The 16,862-nt window shown below is 46.2% G+C and overlaps 2 protein-coding genes across 3 annotated transcripts; one reads left to right on the plus strand and one right to left on the minus strand.

Annotated features, from left to right (window-relative positions):
* The first annotated feature begins 4,813 nt into the window (after positions 1-4,813).
* On the plus strand, positions 4,814-6,331 carry LOC123129668 (phytochrome A-associated F-box protein). The gene has a single exon (XM_044549741.1). The coding sequence runs from the start codon at positions 4,966-4,968 to the stop codon at positions 6,079-6,081; it is 1,116 nt and encodes a 371-aa protein (XP_044405676.1). The 5' UTR covers positions 4,814-4,965; the 3' UTR covers positions 6,082-6,331.
* Positions 6,332-7,676: 1,345 nt separating this feature from the next.
* Positions 7,677-14,016, minus strand: LOC123129678 (uncharacterized). 2 transcript variants are annotated; one of them, XM_044549754.1, is made up of 5 exons: positions 13,704-14,016; positions 11,577-11,737; positions 10,733-10,763; positions 8,510-8,612; positions 7,677-8,255 (listed from the first exon to the last, which is right to left on the minus strand). In XM_044549754.1, the coding sequence occupies exons 1-5, from the start codon at positions 13,989-13,991 to the stop codon at positions 8,161-8,163; spliced, it is 678 nt and encodes a 225-aa protein (XP_044405689.1). In that variant the 5' UTR covers positions 13,992-14,016; the 3' UTR covers positions 7,677-8,160. The 2 variants fall into 2 exon arrangements, with proteins under 2 accessions (XP_044405689.1, XP_044405683.1); XM_044549748.1 differs by having other exon boundaries at positions 10,733-10,766.
* Between the last annotated feature and the right edge of the window lie 2,846 nt (positions 14,017-16,862).

The following is a 16,862-nucleotide window of genomic DNA, read 5'->3' on the forward strand; positions in this document are numbered from 1 at the left end:
TCTAGCACTCGTGTGATTGATTCTATGTCGGTTTCGTGATTCTCTCTCGTTTTCCCCCGTGTTTTCCCCTTTGTGCTTCCGCGTGTTCTTCGTGATTCTCCGTAGGATCCTCTCCAAACGTGAAAGATCGTCCAACTAGGGTTTTTCCCTACATCATGTTATGATAATAAGCATGATGTTACTATGTCCGTATTTTATTTTTATCGACACCTCTCTCTCTCTAAGCATGTGGGCATGTTTTTTTATATCGGTTTTTGCTTGAGGACAAGCGAGATCTAAGCTTGGGGTAGTTGATACGTCCATTTTGCATCATGATTTCCTACTGTTATTTATAATGTTTTTATGCATAATAATGCTTTATGGAGTAATTCTAATGTCTTTTATCTCATACTATGCAAGGTTTACACAAAGAGGGAGAATGCCGGGAGCTGGAATTCTGGACCTAGAAAAGCTATGTCAGAGTTACCTATTCTACATAACTCCAAATAAGCTGAAACTTCATGGAGAATTATTTTGGAATATATGAAAAATACTGGAGCAATAACTATCGGAGGGGGGCCACCTAATGACCACAAGACACCAGGGCGCGCCAGGCCCCCCAAGCATGTCCTGGTAGGTAGTGGTCAGCCCAGCCCACCTCTGGTGCCCATCTTCTGGTATATAAGTCATTTTGACCTAGAAAAAGTAAGGGGAGGACTTTTGGGACGGAGCACCTCCATCTCGAGGCAGAACTTGGGCAGGAGCACTTTTGCCCTCCGACAGAGCGGTTCCGCCGGGGGAACTTCCCTCCCGGAGGGGGAAATCGAAGCCATCGTCATCACCAACAACTCTCTCATCTTTGGGAGGCCAATCTCCATCGACATCTTCAATAGCACCATTTCTTCTCAAACCCTAGTTCATCTCTTGTGTTCAATCTTTGTACCGGATCCTTGGAATGGTACGTGTGGGTGACTAGTAGTGTTGATTACATCTTGTAGTTGATTACTATATAGTTTATTTGGTGGAACATTATATGTTCAGATCCATTATGCTATTTAATATCCCTCTGATCTTGAGCATGAATATCATTTGTGAGTACTTACTTTAGTTCTTGAGACCACGGGAGAAATCACGTTGCAAGTAATCATGTGAATTTGATATGTGTTTGATATTTTGATGATATGTATGTTGTGATTCCCTAGTGGTGTCATGTGAACGTCGACTACATGGCACTTCACCATATTTGGGCCTAAGGGAATGCATTGTGGAGTAGTTATTAGATGATGGGTTGCTAGAGTGACAGAAGGTTAAACCTTAGTTTCGCTACTTTGTAAGGGATCGTTTTGGATCCAAATGTTTAATGCTATGGTTAGATTTTATCTTAATACTTTTCTCGTAGTTGCGGATGCTTGCAAGGGGGTTAATCATAAGTGGGAGGTTTGTTCAAGTAAGAACAACACCCAAGCACCGGTCCACCCACATATCAAATTATCAAAGTAGCGAACGCAAATCAAACCAACATGATGAAAGTGACTAGATGAAATTCTCATGTGCCATCAAGAATGCTTTGCCTATTATAAGAAACCATTTTGGCATGTCCTTTGCCACAAAAGGATTGGGCTACCTTGCTGCACTTTATTTACCGTTACCGTTACTTGTCTGTTACAAATTATCTTGCTATCAAACTACGTGTTACCGACTATTTCAGTGCTTGCAAAAAATACCTTGCTGAAAACCACTTGTCATTTCCTTGTGCTTCTTGTTGGGTTCGACACTCTTACTTATCGAAAGGGCTACGATTGATCCCCTATACTTGTGGGTCATCACCGTGCGGCTGCGCCGTGCCTGAGGATGGCTGCGGTGGAGCGGACCCCCCTGGGTGCTCGCGCTGGAGACCCTCCCTACCCACGGCCCCAGATCAGATCTGGCGCACCGCGGCCACTTCCTCGTCTAACTGCTGCACCGCGTCCCATTGGTCCTACTCGGCGGCGCGGCCGCATCCGTGGTGATCCTTCCCCCCATTCGCGTCTTGCCCCCCGTGGTGCAACCCCTCTTCTTGCTAATGTCCGTTGGGGCGGGCGTGACCCTTGGGGGAGGTGGCCACGACTCGGTCCTGCCAACGTGCAGGCCATCCTTTGTCCCCGATAGCGTCTCCTCCGAGCTACGATGTCGGCCTCTGTGTGTGTGGTGATGGTAATCCTCTGGCAGGTTGTTGAAGCTTTGCGGTGGATTTTGTCGACACCGCGTCGGTCCCAGCCTCCATGGGCTTGCGTTCTCCAATGTCATTGGTCTGTCGAGATCCTCTACCAGCGTGGTTTCAACCCCGACGCACCGACAGTTGCGCCCCTTCCAAATTCGGTTCGTCGGCATTCTGGTGGCTTCGCCTCTAGCGGCACGGATATGTGTTCCCTTTCGGCTCTGGATTGCTCTGACTGCCATCCTTCCATCCGCGACAGCTCTCTACACCACTGCCTCTCCAACCCCATCTACCTACACACCATGTTGGTTCCAAAGTTTGCGTTTTTCGTCGGCGACAGGTGCAGCCCCATCCCATTTGAGGTAGCGGCCGACAAGCAGGTTGTCTCTAGCATCTTTGGATCCTGATTTGGTGGCTTTGGGATTGCTCAGACTTAGGCCAGGAGAAATCCATGCTCGGCTTGCCGATGCTGGCAGCGATGACACTCGTGGGTGTCGTTTCCCTTCTTGGAGGCGCTGCCATGGCCTCTATCCATGCCCTCCTTCGAGCATCAGAGGAAACCCTAGGTCCGGTTCTCTGGACTAGATGGCGGTGATGTCACGACATCATTCCCCTTCTTGATCTTGGTAGCTCGTGGTGTCCTGGTGTTGGATTTGAAGATGTTCAACGTCCTGCTGATTTGGTGTGCTCCTCTAGTTTTGGGTTTAGTGGGTTCAGTTGTGTCCTTCACCCTGTTTGGGCTAAGCACCCCATGTCTCTCTGCTTAAGACACCATGCTCATGCCTTCTTGCGTTCATGTCATGTGTTGTACCCTTTATTGTACTCATTCTCCTTTCTTCTATCAATGAAATGATACGCAAGTTTTGCTTATTCACGGAAAAAAGGAGAAGGAGTGCAAACTATTCATAAAAATATAGTATGAAACACACAACATATACATTTGAAGGTTTTAAATCCTCTAAAGATCTAAGTCTATGATAAATTGGCTTCCATCCATAGTTTTAAAAAGAACCAACGCCTTGTCTTGTTTTTAAGGTGTATTGGTCTTTTAGTAAAAAATAGGGAGAAATATTCTAAAAATGGTGCGTAAACTAGGGATCAAACACTCAAGGCTAATTAACCAATTAGGCTAACAATACTTTGTGGTTTATTAATGGTTTACAACTAATATTCCGTGTATTCATATAATGTGAGGTTAAAATTTTGGAAAATTTATCTTAAGTGCTCTATTTTTGTCACCAATGAATCAATGACCCGGTGGTCCAACCAATAAAAACCTGAACCGACAGCCTCACGTGTTCAGTCGCCGGTTCGGTTTTTAAACTATGCTTCCACCCTATTCATGAAGTACTCATAACATTGACATTTGTAGTTAGGATCGGACAAGGCTCTGTTAGACCCGAGAGAATCAAGCTTTGATTGGACGTTAAAGAGAATGGTTGTCGTTTCAACCCAGGATCAAACCTCATGTTTATCACAATGTGTGTCTTAGACCTTGTATAATGTAGGTGCTAAAACGGGTGCCTCAATAAGAAGATAATGGTTTTATTTATGACATAGGTTTGCACGAGTAATCGGGTTGGGGGGGGGGGGGTGTAGAAGCAAACTTTGGCTTCCAATGCTAGCCGGTGCTTATGAGAGATAAATGTTATCCTGATTTCACAGATACTACAATTGAACAGTATCTAAGAACCCGTGTGAAGCACATGGTAGGTACATTTATTTTGAGATGTAATTATATTACTATATGTTCTTCTCTCCTAGGAGTGAGAGTGGTCTTCTAATCCGTGTTTGCACAACTCATAACATTATATTTCTCTTTTGTGTTGTTTGTTGTTGCCTTTTTATCAACCTAGCATGTGTCAATCTGCTAGGGTGATTGTAGTAATATTTTGAAGTAATGCTAGAGCTACAGAAAAACAATTACGGATTTAACGGACTTGGTTAGATGAAATATTAGGATTGAAGCTAAGGAGGAGGGAGGGGCCCCACCCCTTCGAAATTAGAGGGGGGGGAGGGGGGTATTCTCGAAACAGGGAGGAGAGAATTATTTGGAAGCTTTTGTAAAACGAGCGTAGATCGCCCATAGGTCTAGGATTATGGTTTGAGATATCGTGCACCTATGTGATTGTAATAGCGTGTGTCATTATATCTGTATTTATTAAAAATCTTGTCTACAACGTATCTTATGTGAAGCGCACGCTGGGTACCCTTTGAGATAAATGTTTATCCGTGTGACAATATTTTTGAGATGTACTGTAATTGTGTTCTCTCCCTTTAAACACCGATATGCATAAGCACCCGACGCTGCACATGGCCTTATGAGGGCTGGTCCTTTTTTTAGCAGGAGGTGAGTTTGTTTTTTCTAGCAGCCGGTCAAGTGTGTGGGTGTGATGGAGTTGTGTTGTGCCTGCATGCATGGTGTTCCTGGGACTGGGAGGAGTGAGAGACAATGCTCTGTTGGAAGAATGTTGAGCCCCTCGTTTCAATCGAATAAAATAATCGTGGAGGTTGACACACGGGGGCCGAGAGTGACCGCTCATCGTTCGGCACACCCGCGCAGCCTCCATCCACACGTTGGGATTGCAGGCAAGAGTTTTGTAACGACAAGAAAAGCATCATCTCATCCGTCTCCCGCAGCCCCCAGCCCCCAGCCCAGGCCACCACCACAGAAAAACGGACCCAACACAACCCGAAAGTTAAACCAGCCTCGCAACCGAACGGCCGAACGGTCAGCAGCGCAGCCACTCGCTCGCCAAGAAAGCAGGAGCGCGACGCGGGCCGCAGCCATGAGCGGCGCGGAGCAGCAGCAGCAGGGGGAGATCGCCGTCGTCGTCGCCAAGAGGCGGAGGGACGGCAAGGAGGCTGCTGCGGCGGCGGAGGAGGTGGAGCCGCTATCGGCGCTGGCGGACGACGTGCTGCTGCAGATCCTCGGACGCCTCGAGGGGGACCCGCGCGACTGGGCGCGCGCGTCCTGCGCGTCCCCGCGCCTCGCCGCGCTCCTCCGGGCCGCCTGCTTCCCGCCGCGCCTCTCCCGGGCGCTCCCCGCCGAGCTGCTCCCCGCGGACGGGGCGCCCGCCGCGTGGGCCGCGCTCCACAAGATGTCCGTCTGCTGCCCCGGCCTCCTCCGCGCCGGGATCCTCCTCGAGCCCTCCGACGACTTCGGCCTCGAGCTCGACATCGGCCCCGACCTCACCGTCCCGGCCTCCTCGTCATCCTCCTCCTCATCCCTCGAGCCCACGGCCACCTCCTCGCTCCAGCCGCCCAAGGCCGCCGCGCAGGCCGAGCCGAGACCCAGCGACGGCACGCTGGCCGCCACGGACGCCGCCGCGTGGTCCCTCTACGATGACCTGTACCTGGACGCGGCCTACGACTGCTCCGAGACGCAGATCGCCGCCGCGCCCGCGCCGGCCGCAACGGCAGAGGAGGAGGAGGCGCCGCCGGCAGCCAATGCCGTCCGGCGCGGCGTGGTGTCAGGTACCCGTCGGCGGGCGCGGCGGTGGCTGGGGCCCGTGGGCTCGCACCTGGCGTCGGGGTCCTGGACGCTGAGCCGCGAGCAGGGCAACAAGCTGCTGGCCAGCCGGTTCCGCGGCGACCGGCTGTACATCTGCGAGTGGCCCGGGTGCGTGCACGCGGAGGAGCGGCGCAAATACATGGTGTTCCGCGGCGTGTTCCAGGACTTCGCGCGCTCCCAGGTGCGGCGCGCGCTGCGGGACACGCGGCGCCCCACCGTGGCCGTGGACTGCGCCTTCTGCGGATGCACGGAGGCGTGGGACCTCTACTCCGCCTTCTGCCTCCGCAGCTTCTACGGGTACCACGACGACGGCGAGCCCGTGGTGCGCGCCTACGTCTGCGAGAACGGCCACGTCGCCGGCGCCTGGACCGAGCGCCCGCTCTACGCCTGACCGCTTGCTCCAGTCCGGTCCGGCGGCGACGACATGACAGGCAGGCATGCCACGCTCTGGCATTGCTAGATCGATCGCCAAGCAGCATAGCTCGCAGGCTCTCACGAGAATTCGGTGCGTGCATGGCCGCGATGTGGATCTCGGCGAGCTCCGAGTGATGCATCTGTTCTCTTGTATCTTTTCATCCGATGTAGTAACTTTGGCTGATGCTTAGCATAAAAGAAGAATGAAATGGATTTTTTTACAACAACATTGGCGCCATATATATGTACCCTGACGAGTTCAGATTCACAATCCGCGTCCTATGCAGCTATGTTCTGCAATTAGAATACCAATTACGCTCCACACTTGCTAGGTTAGGGTAGGGTTGATCATCCTTGTTGGCATACTGGGCTTTTGAATCCTCCCCTTTCCGATTATTATCTTAAGCCACAACTTGCAAGTTAGGGCTGGCATCAAGAGGATCCATGCGTGTCAGAGATTACGAATATGATAATCAAAATTACCCAAAATGACATCAAGTTAGGGCTCGGTGACCTGTTGGTTCGTACGGATGGATGATAGTGGGGAGGAGATATGAGATGCCTTTCATCTTTCTGTGGCCCTTCGTTATCCACAGATTTGCTGTGGAGATTGCAGATATTTGATGCGTTGCTTCTCCGAGGTTTCTTTTTTCTTTTTTGAGTAATTCCTTAATGCTCCCTCCGTCCGGAAATACTTGTCATCAAAATGAATAAAAGGGGATGTATCTAGATGTATTTTAGTTCTAGATACATCCCCTTTTGTCCATTTTGATGACAAGTATTTTCGGACGGCGGGAGTACTTAATAAGGCATACAATCACGATACAACCTGCGTTAGAAAAGCGAACCAACATGTGGTTGGATGGTTAGAGTGACTGTGATATCCCCAGTCTACCAGAGAAGACATCCCCGTTGACGACGAGGCGCGTGTTTCGCGCATAAATGAGCCGCCATATGAATTACACCCTAAAGCTCTGAAAATGCCCACTTGATTCTTTGATCTCCTGAAGAACGACAGCAATCTCAGCACGACCAAAACCGTCCGTGTCCCACCAAGGCGAGATACGCCATCCAAGTTGAGAAGCGGCTTGTCTCCAACCCGGTGCTCTCGGAATTTTTTGCTTCAGGGATTCTCAGTCCTCCCAAGTTGCCGCAGCAACATGCTCACCAATGGTCCTTACACGACCGCGCGATTCCCTGCTTTAGACCACTCGGCTACAGAACACCGATAGCAACTTGCAAGATAGCACCACTCATATGAGAGATGTTTGTTTCTCGTGTGTATTTCAGTTTCTTCAGTCTGATACCCTGGTTGATCAGATCATTTAGTAAAACAGATACAAAAAAAAAGATTGACACGATAATATTTGGATGCGGCCATCCTAACAAACACAGTTCAACATCCAACTAAGGGGAATCGGTAAAACATAATTGATGTTTAAGTTGTCAAGCAATTACAGTATATACTAAATCATACTCCCTCCCCGTTCCATAATTCTTGTCGCATGATACTTACTAGCACACAGGATGGCAATTCTTATCACAATCAAGGGTGAATGAAATGCTCAAGCATCATAGAACTAGTGGACTGCATTGAGTAACCATTCTGCTTCTCACGATAAGAGCTGGGCAAGACCGCAAAGGCAAAATAGGGCAGCGGTATCTTATGTTACACTCGTCTCATTTTGACGGACAAGGATAAACTGTAGTGCTACTACATCAACGAACATAAAAAGCATGCCATCACCTCTCATCTCATTTTCAATTCAATTAGCATTACAAAGGTGTGAAATCAGCGAACACAAAGACTCGGCAATCGTGCACCACCTTTTAGTGTCTCCGCAGGATTGCAACATGCTGGCTAAAACTTGATTCTGGTCACCAAATCACTTATTGTTTCCATCAAGCTGGTTTCGAAAATTTGGATATTGCCGATTTCTGAAACTTGATTCCTTTTGGAAATCCGAATTGTGCTGATCTCAGGGACTTGGGTCACGTTGGAAACCCCGACCAGTTTGATTTATGAAAGCCCAATCATGTGGACCAGAGTTAGTTTCTAAGTTTGTCGAGGGAAACCCTGATTCGTCCTGGCTTCTGGCCTTTTCCAGTTCTGCTGGCCAAAATTGTTTTCCATATTCATGGGAGCAAACGCTGCATCACAGGGAGACAGTAGATGAGCAACTGAATAAACACACGTGATAAAAAAGCTCCAGGAAAGAAACGCCAACGAAACTTTACATGCAACACTACCTAACAGTGCAAAAAGAATTTGCAGGGTTGTGGTGTCGGGCAGCCATTGATATTTCACAACAAATTTCACAAGAACCATGCAATTTTTAATTTATGCAACCAATCAATAATGACAGGATAAACAAAATAATCCAGCATCAAGACATGATATTTACCTCGCTCTCTCATTCTCCTTTCTCTGTCATACTCAAACTTGTCACGAATTTGAGTAACCCTTTCCCATGTTTCACCCTGTTTGCTTTCCCCAGAACCAAGGTCCTGCAGTACAAACTTGTAAGTGACAACACCTGTGACTCGCAAATTTAGTGTCATTGACACGGTTGTTTAATGATGCGGCAAAAGATACTCAAAGAACTGAGGATAAATGGAAGATCCAGATCAGGAAGCTACACAAATGTCACCCAAATACATAATGTTTGGACAATTTAATTCATTTAGCGATGATTATTGTCGAGGATAATTTGTTGACCTCACAGCGGTACGGTAGTCACATGTGATTTATGCAGTCACGGGAACATCACCTCAGGTCACCGAGGGGATCTAGAACATGATATATCCAGGTTTGGGTCCGCTTGCATGGGTTATAGCCCTGCTCCTGCCTTTGATGGTATTATATGAGAAAAGTGTACAATGTAGACTAATATCGGTTACAAAGAGTAGATCCAGCAAGTTGATAGGCAACTCGATGGGCAATGGTGGTCGGTCTAGGCAATATGCACCATGATCATTAGGGTTTCAAGAACTCTGGATTGCTTGGCCCCTCTTGCGGGATCATGGACGCCCTTATATAGCTCCTCGATGGTGGTAATCTCCCCCTTCATGTCAATGCCTTCATCGTTTATGGGTAGGAGTCCAGACTGGATGCGAGTAGAACACATGGCCACTTTCCTACGTAGCCCGCAAGGTTTCCTTATCCTTGAACTGGAGCGTACATCTCCTAGGTCGGTGGTACTCCATATGAGCTTCCAGGCCCTGTATAAACCCAGGCCGGTAGAGCCTCGTTTATACGGTATACACAGCGCTGGGGTATGGTAATTCGACTTACTACCATCAATTACTCTTGTGCAAAGCCAATAGCATCATCTTCATCCACAACCTTATAGAAGGTCAAACTACCCCATTTCCAAAATTAACACGGTGTAATCGTCCTTGTAAATTGAGGTGCAACAATGTACTAGCAGTTGTTGTGTACTAATTCAACATCAGATTTCCCAATAACTCTCATCACAATCAGGAAGTTGTATGCCCAGATACCAGTTGTATGGTCCAACTGAAGCACCCACACTGGCACCTACGGACATAGCCAAACATAAACTTCAGCAACGCACAGTGAAAACTAAGTTTAATAATTTAATTTGGCTTTAAACACTTGAGCAAAGGTCCTGCTCAGTGTTTTTGTGACTGCGGGTGCTGACATACACTAGGGTCACAGAGGGAGGCCGGTCCAAAGAAGACAACAGGAGCAGCAGCAGCGTTAAAAAAAGAGGGAAACAAGGTCACTTTGTCCATGTCACTGGTTTCGTTGGCTTCAAAACACAACAAATCATTGATTAACTCTGTTAATTCTGCCATCTGTTCTAGGTGGGCTGTTTGGCAGGTCTGGAGAGCGGGTTATCTTGAGACTCCGTTGGGTCTTTGCTACGTGATCATTCACCAATATGCAATTTTAGGTGGTAATCTTATCACACCGAGGATTCAAAAGTTTGTGGAGATAAGACATGTCTATGCCTCAATTCGCCTGGTGCATATGAAAATAAACTAAAAGAGAGAAAAACTGGGAGAGTGTAAGAAGGTACACTGAGGATTTCTGTATTCTTTAATGGTTCATGCTAGATTTTGTTCAATTGTAGCAAAATCCAGGTAGCATATGGTAATATGGTACTTTTAGGCAGCACTTCCAGTAGAATAGATAGTACAAGGTCAAGACTGACCAACATACAGAGCACAATACTGTTTCCATGTTACCTGATGTATGCCAAATTAAGATGCCCAAACAAGAAGTACAAAATCTAGTTGGCTTTCCACACATTCCCAGCAAAAAGAGGTGGCTTTCCCACTGCCAGCTTTAAGAGCTTTCGGTGTAAGCCTAAATAATTCACTGAAACAGTTTACTCGGGTTTTTTCCAACAGATCTGTCAGCTCAAGTACTTTTCCTGCTGCCAGCTTAAATAGCTTCTGGTGTAAGCATAAATAATTAGCTGAAACAGTTTACTCAGTTTTTTTCCAACGGTTCTGTCAGCCTGACTCTAACTGTTTGCAGTATGTGAAGAATATCAGAAAAGCCCAAAGTATTAGCATGCAGTCAACAGCATTCAAGTTCCTGTGCATAACAAAATGGCATGCAACATGTATCAACAGTACAAGAGTAGATAAAATACCTTGTTTGGCTCTACACTGGAGCTCCTTCTCCTGCTGCAATATAAAATTGAATATATGAGACCACTTGAATGAAGATATATTTGTGACGCTAATCTACTCATGACTAGTTGAAAAGATTGCTAAACATTTGGAAGCTGCAATAATCGAATAATGAGAGGAAAGCGCAAAGTTTGTAGTTCTACCCGATATTTATCACATGATTACATTTAAGTAAACTTGGGTTATGTCCTGAAAGAAACCAATTAAAATATTACTCCAAGATATATGTCCAAGTTGTTTCTTCAAGTTTATTAGCTGGGGGCTGGAGGGGGATGTGCACATCTTTTCATTAATTGGAGAAGCTACATCACTGAAGTTAGAAAGGGCCGGTTCAGGTTCAGTCCATGGTATTATAATTTGGCCTGAACACATCTGTGAGATGACATGGCAGCCACATTGTCATCCAACGTCAGCACCCATTTTTCCTAGATTGCTGTTCAAGGCATCCAATAATGATCAGCACATAAATGGAACATGGGAACTGATATTTGAATTTTCCAAAATTACTTTTTCATGGCAATGTATAACATATTGCAACACTTGGAAACAAGAAGATCAGCCACATATAGAGTGATGTCAACTCTGGCTCCTTTGACAGTTGAGCAAATAAATTAGATGATATGACTTGGGCACTAGGATAGAAGGGGTGCTTATGTTGCATGAACACCGTCATGTTATCTCATGGGTCTGTGAGTGACCCAAATTGGAAACATCAAGGACTAAAGTGGCCTATTATCCAAATTCGAGGGACCAACTTTGCTCATTAGTGTGAAAAGAATTATAGAACTGTTCAGGGTCTGTTACCTGTATGGTGAGAAGTCTAGATCATCTTCTTCAGCAGAGTCATAATTAGCGCGATCTTCGGCAATCTTTTTTGAATAACCTTCATCCCAGTACAACCGTTCCCAGTTCTCTCTAAGTTCTTGGTACAGTTCCATATATTTTTTGCACCAAGTTTCATGTTCCTGTAAGTTTGTGATGGTTAAGTCTGATAATATGAAAGTGAATGGAAGTATTTGAAATCGCAAATAGGATCGGACTTTTGCATAATATAGTTATGTACCTACATAGTATCAACAATTATTACATGAAAACGGAGGAAAAAGTTCCCCTTCATTTATTGATGCTAGCATTAACTCCGTTGTAAAAAAAAGTAATTAAGCAGCTGATTCTTGAATAAAGTAATCCATTACAGGAGCTAGCGAAACAAACATAACAATTAAACACTCAACTCATCTTTTCCAATTGGACAACATCAGAGAAAGGAAAGTGAGAACGTTGTAGTGCAAAACTAGGATTGGTATTTGGTCTAAATACTACAGATTATCTTGTAAAGTGCCTTGGGATAGCCAGACATGAAATTGATATGAATGGCTCCTTATCTCTTGAATCCTGGATATCTCAAGTCTCAACTTAGGTCTTGTTTGGCAAGCCCTATCCCAACCAAAATGAATTGGGGGTTGGTAGGTGTTAGGTCAGGATCCCAGCCATGATCAGGCATCCCAAACAAGGCCTTTACTATTAACAACTACTATGAAACATGAGTAGCAAAAGGAAGTTGAACATTGCATCCCAAACAAACATCTCATCCAAACATACATAGAATGGAGATAAGAACACGACGTGGATCCAGAAACATGAAATAACCACAGTACAGTGGGACTGTTTGGCTTATTGTTTGTGTAAACAAAATTCTGAGGTGCCAGTATTTTCAATGAAGTTGGTCCCCAAGCAAAAGGCTCCACATGAACTTCCAAGACAGAAACACCTCAAAATCAGTAAAAGAGGTGTGGTGGTAGCCAAAGTTTAGTAAAAAACCAAGCAATGTTGTACTAAAGGTTGCGGCATGCCGCAAACAGTTAGAAAATTATTTTATATGAACCAGCGGCTGCAACACCCCAATGGAAGCACTTACTAACACAGGACTCGCCAGAATCAGCTAAGCATAGCCTATGTTATGTGTTGGCCCTTAGTTATAGAATTGGTTCAGTTTGTTTGTCCCCATCCAAAGCATGTACTGATCATGAAATTGCTACACGCGACATGTTCTTTGGTTTGCACCTGTCCTCACTAAACTTTTAAATGGTGGGCTATGGCAAATAGCGGCCGAAGCGTTAGCGCGCTAAATTGGCGCTATAGCATGATGCCCCTCCAAACGCTATAGCGCTGAGATAGCACGCTAATAAAACTGTGGTCCTCACAGTTAACATGTTATCTAACTATCAAGAGCAGATTAAATTATAGCAAGTTAATGTGCTTCAGAATTTCTTTGTTTCTTATGGAATAAAACAAAGCCACTATAAGAGTCTGAAAAGTTTTGGTCAATAGTACCACATGTCATTCATTTCATTCTATAACTCAAGTTGCATCCATTCAACAACACATACTATGGTTCCAAACTTGTGCATGATGACTGCCAGAACGGCCACATCATCTCTAATAATAAAGAGGAACAAATTTAGTTGATTCTGGTGGAATTCATCCCAAATTCCTAACGAACATAAATGGATCCTGCCTAAACACTGCACTAACCAACCAGCAGAAATCATTCCATCCGACCGCATCCAAATCATTCATAAACGAATACAAAAATAGCCAATCACAGCTGATTTGAGCCCAAATCGTGAAGCGAAAGGCCATGTTAATTCGCTTCCACCAAACCTGAACGCCCTGTCTTCTGACAGAAAAGAAGAGAAATGAGGACGCTGCCACCAAATTCCAGTGGAACCCGTTTCAAACTTTCAATTGGATACCCCACTAACGATTCACCGAATTTGGTTTCGCTCGGAGCAATCACCCCATTTCGACCAACCATACAGAGACGCCTAACCACAGAAAAAATAAATCTAGGGTTGAAGGAACAGCTACCAACAGGCCAATGGGTCAGAAGTGGGGAAGCGCAGAATGTTTGCCAGGCGCGGCTGTGATTACCGAGTCCTTGAGGACGAGACGCGTGCGGCGCATGAACTGCTCGCGCATCTGCTTGCGGCGGCGGTTCGGGAGGTTGTCGCGCGGGATGGCGAAGCGCTCGCGGTGCGGCACGCCCTCCCCGATCTCGTGCAGCTCGCCGTCCACCGCCCACCACTCCGACTTCTTCGCGCCCATCACGGCGGCCGGGCGGGCCTTCTGCGACCATCCGGTGCCGCCGGTGACGAAGCCGCCCCGGCGGTGCGCCCACCGCCGCTGGGTGTACACACACCGCAGCATCCTTTGGGTCATGAAATTGCTTCGTCCCCTCTTTCGGTCTCAGGGTTTAGCTCGGTGCGGAGTAGGGCCAGGAATTATTAGGAGATTCATTTTTTTGAGGGTTTTGTTTTTGCCACTCTAGGTTTTTTTTTCCAAATTTTCTTATGCCATTTTTTACATCAAGAGACTTTGTTCATCAAATAATGGAAAGATCATTTACAAGGGAAGATGAAATAAAGTCAGGGATATCATCCCAAACACAAGAGGTACTAGAGCTAAAAGCATTGACATTTCACTTTTGCCACTCTAGCCTTGTTATAGTGGCATAAACAAAATTAATTTACCCTCCGAAAATTTCGATCTTGCCACTCGGACCGACTTTTGTGATACACTAAAACGGTAAGAGTGAGAGAAGTGTGATGCCAATTTTTAGAGTGACATAAGAAAAATGGGCGAATGATAGATGTGTTTTTCTATCTTTTGCACATTTCCCTAACCACGTCATGCAAATAACGCTCTAAGCAAAAACATCCAGGAACCTAGGGAATGCTAGGAGCTCATGTTCACGACGGGATTATAGAGCCACCCGATCCTTATGAACTGAGCCGGTCGAGAGAGGTCAACCTCTCTCACTTTGCCTTGCACGGTTACGGTACCCTTTGGCCGCACTTGCTTCCTCATGCTGGAGAATTTGACGACCATCATGACTGGGATGGAGGGTGCCCGGTAGGTCATCTTGGTCAGTGAAGGATCACTAAAGAGATTCATTCCATCTGGATGTTGTTTGAAGACTATAGGGAGGGGTTGATGCCCGAAGGGGTCTCATCGACGATGATGGTAACACGGTTGATAGGTTCAGGACCCAGATGGCTGATAGCACTACGCCCCTACCTATCTTGTATTCAAGGGATACGACCATTCGATTTTGTAATTGCAAGGAAACAACTCTCCTGCAACCATTAATTCTTTGAAATGGAGCTAATGTTCTTATCCCTTAAGAGTGGCAACTCCGACGCGGCGCATGACTCGAAAGCCCCTAGATACCCGGGCCGGTGATATGATCCATTTGTACCCGTAAAAGCTTTCCTCTTCGGGTGGGTACCCTTACCACTGGAATTTGGGATTATTTTCATTGGCACAATCTCATAAGAATCCTGTTGGATTCTCACATGAAATCTTGAGTAGGTGGAGTTGATTCTCACAACATAGGAATATATAAGTCCTACTTTATTGCATTCATCTCGAGACATGATCTTGTAGTTAATAGAAACATTTGAGTCTGACTTTCTTATATTCTAGCATGCTCTTGTAGATTACAACCAAAAAATCAGTTGCACTTTTTTCATGGGATAAGGGATCTAGGACGATCTTTGGATCTCAACATGTTGCACACTAGTTTTTTTTTCATGTGGAGGTCGACTTTTCTTAGCCATCTGTTCACTCTGCTGTCGGAGCATACAAGTCATAACTCATAACCCGAGTCCAAACTGAAGTTTGGAGGTCCGAGGTGATTGAGGGGCGCATTGTTGTCCTCAAATAATGACGCATGCTCCCTAGTCTTAGAGAGACCCTCAGTGAGGCAACTGATGTTAAGACAGTACAACCCGACGATGTTGCCATGCAAGTGACTAAGGGCCACTTCTTTTGGGCGGCTTAAAAAATAAGTTGCATCTTCCCAGCTTAAAAAAATAAGCTGCTTCTTAAATTTGGTGAGGCTTCTAAATTAGTATCCCATAACTAGTTTAAAAGCCCCAATGAATAAGAGAGACATCTTATGGAAAAAGCTGGGGAGGAAGCGGCTTATTTTTTAAGCCGCCAAAATAACTGGCCCTAAGAAACTCCAACAGCCCCCCTAAAAACATCCAGCAAAAGTGGTTTTTTGGCCTTCCCAAGAAAGTTAGGGGAAGTTTTTCGAAAGCAACTTTTGTCGGTTCCCCTAATCTTCTTCCCCTGACTGCATTTTTATTTTATTTTACAATTAAACAAAAAGAGGTAATCCCCATGACCCGCTTGTCAGTGACACGAACGATTATGGGGTGGCTGTTGGCGAGGGGCATGGCGTGGCAGTGAGTGCGGATGCGGCGCTTCCGACACGAGTGAGGCGGCCATGGGTGTGGACGACAACGACGAGAGGCACAACCGAGGCAGCGGCAAGCGCGAGTGGTGGCGGTGGACGGTGCGGGTGAGGCGACGACAACGGCGGTGGGAGAGGAGGCGGACGACGACGGCACAATGGCTTTCGGGTGAAGTTTTGGCAGGGCGGCGACGTTCCAAGCGGTGGCGCGTGGAAGATTCAGACAGTTGCAATTGTTGGAAATATGCCCTAGAGGCAATAATAAATTAGTTATTATTATATTTCCTTGTTCATGATAATCGTTTATTATCCATGCTATAATTGTATTAATAGGAAACTCAGATACATGTGTGGGTACATAGACAACACCATGTCCCTAGTAAGCCTCTAGTTGACTAGCTCGTTGATCAATAGATGGTTACAGTTTCCTGACCATGGACATTGGATGTCGTTGATAACGGGATCGCATCATTAGGAGAATGATGTGATGGACAAGACCCAATCCTAAGCCTAGCACAAAGATCGTGTAGTTCGTATGCTAAAGCTTTTCTAATGTCAAGTATCATTTCCTTAGATCATGAGATTGTGCATCTCCCGGATACCGTAGGAATGCTTTGGGTGTACCAAACGTCACAACGTAACTGGGTGGCTATAAAGGTGCACTACGGGTATCTCCGAAAGTGTCTGTTGGGTTGGCACGAATCGAGACTGGGATTTGTCACTCCGGTTGACGGAGAGGTATCTTTGGGCCCACTCGGTAGGACATCATCATAATGTGCACAATGTGACCAAGGGGTTGATCACGGGATGATGTGTTACGGAACGAGTAA

The sequence above is a fragment of the Triticum aestivum genome, chromosome 1B (genome assembly GCF_018294505.1).
Source record: "Triticum aestivum cultivar Chinese Spring chromosome 1B, IWGSC CS RefSeq v2.1, whole genome shotgun sequence".
NCBI classification, from domain to species: Eukaryota; Viridiplantae; Streptophyta; class Magnoliopsida; order Poales; family Poaceae; genus Triticum; species Triticum aestivum.

Excerpts from the sequence above, each read along its gene's own strand:
- LOC123129668 (XM_044549741.1), top strand. The coding sequence starts at position 4,966 with ATGAGCGGCGCGGAGCAGCAGCAGCAGGGGGAGATCGCCGTCGTCGTC.
- LOC123129678 (XM_044549748.1), bottom strand. The coding sequence starts at position 13,991 with ATGACCCAAAGGATGCTGCGGTGTGTGTACACCCAGCGGCGGTGGGCG. Across the intron at positions 10,767-11,576 it reads CTAGACTTCTCACCATACAG|CAGGAGAAGGAGCTCCAGTG; the intron begins GTAACAGACCCT and ends TTTATATTGCAG. Across the intron at positions 8,256-8,509 it reads AAGGAGAATGAGAGAGCGAG|CGTTTGCTCCCATGAATATG; the intron begins GTAAATATCATG and ends CCTGTGATGCAG.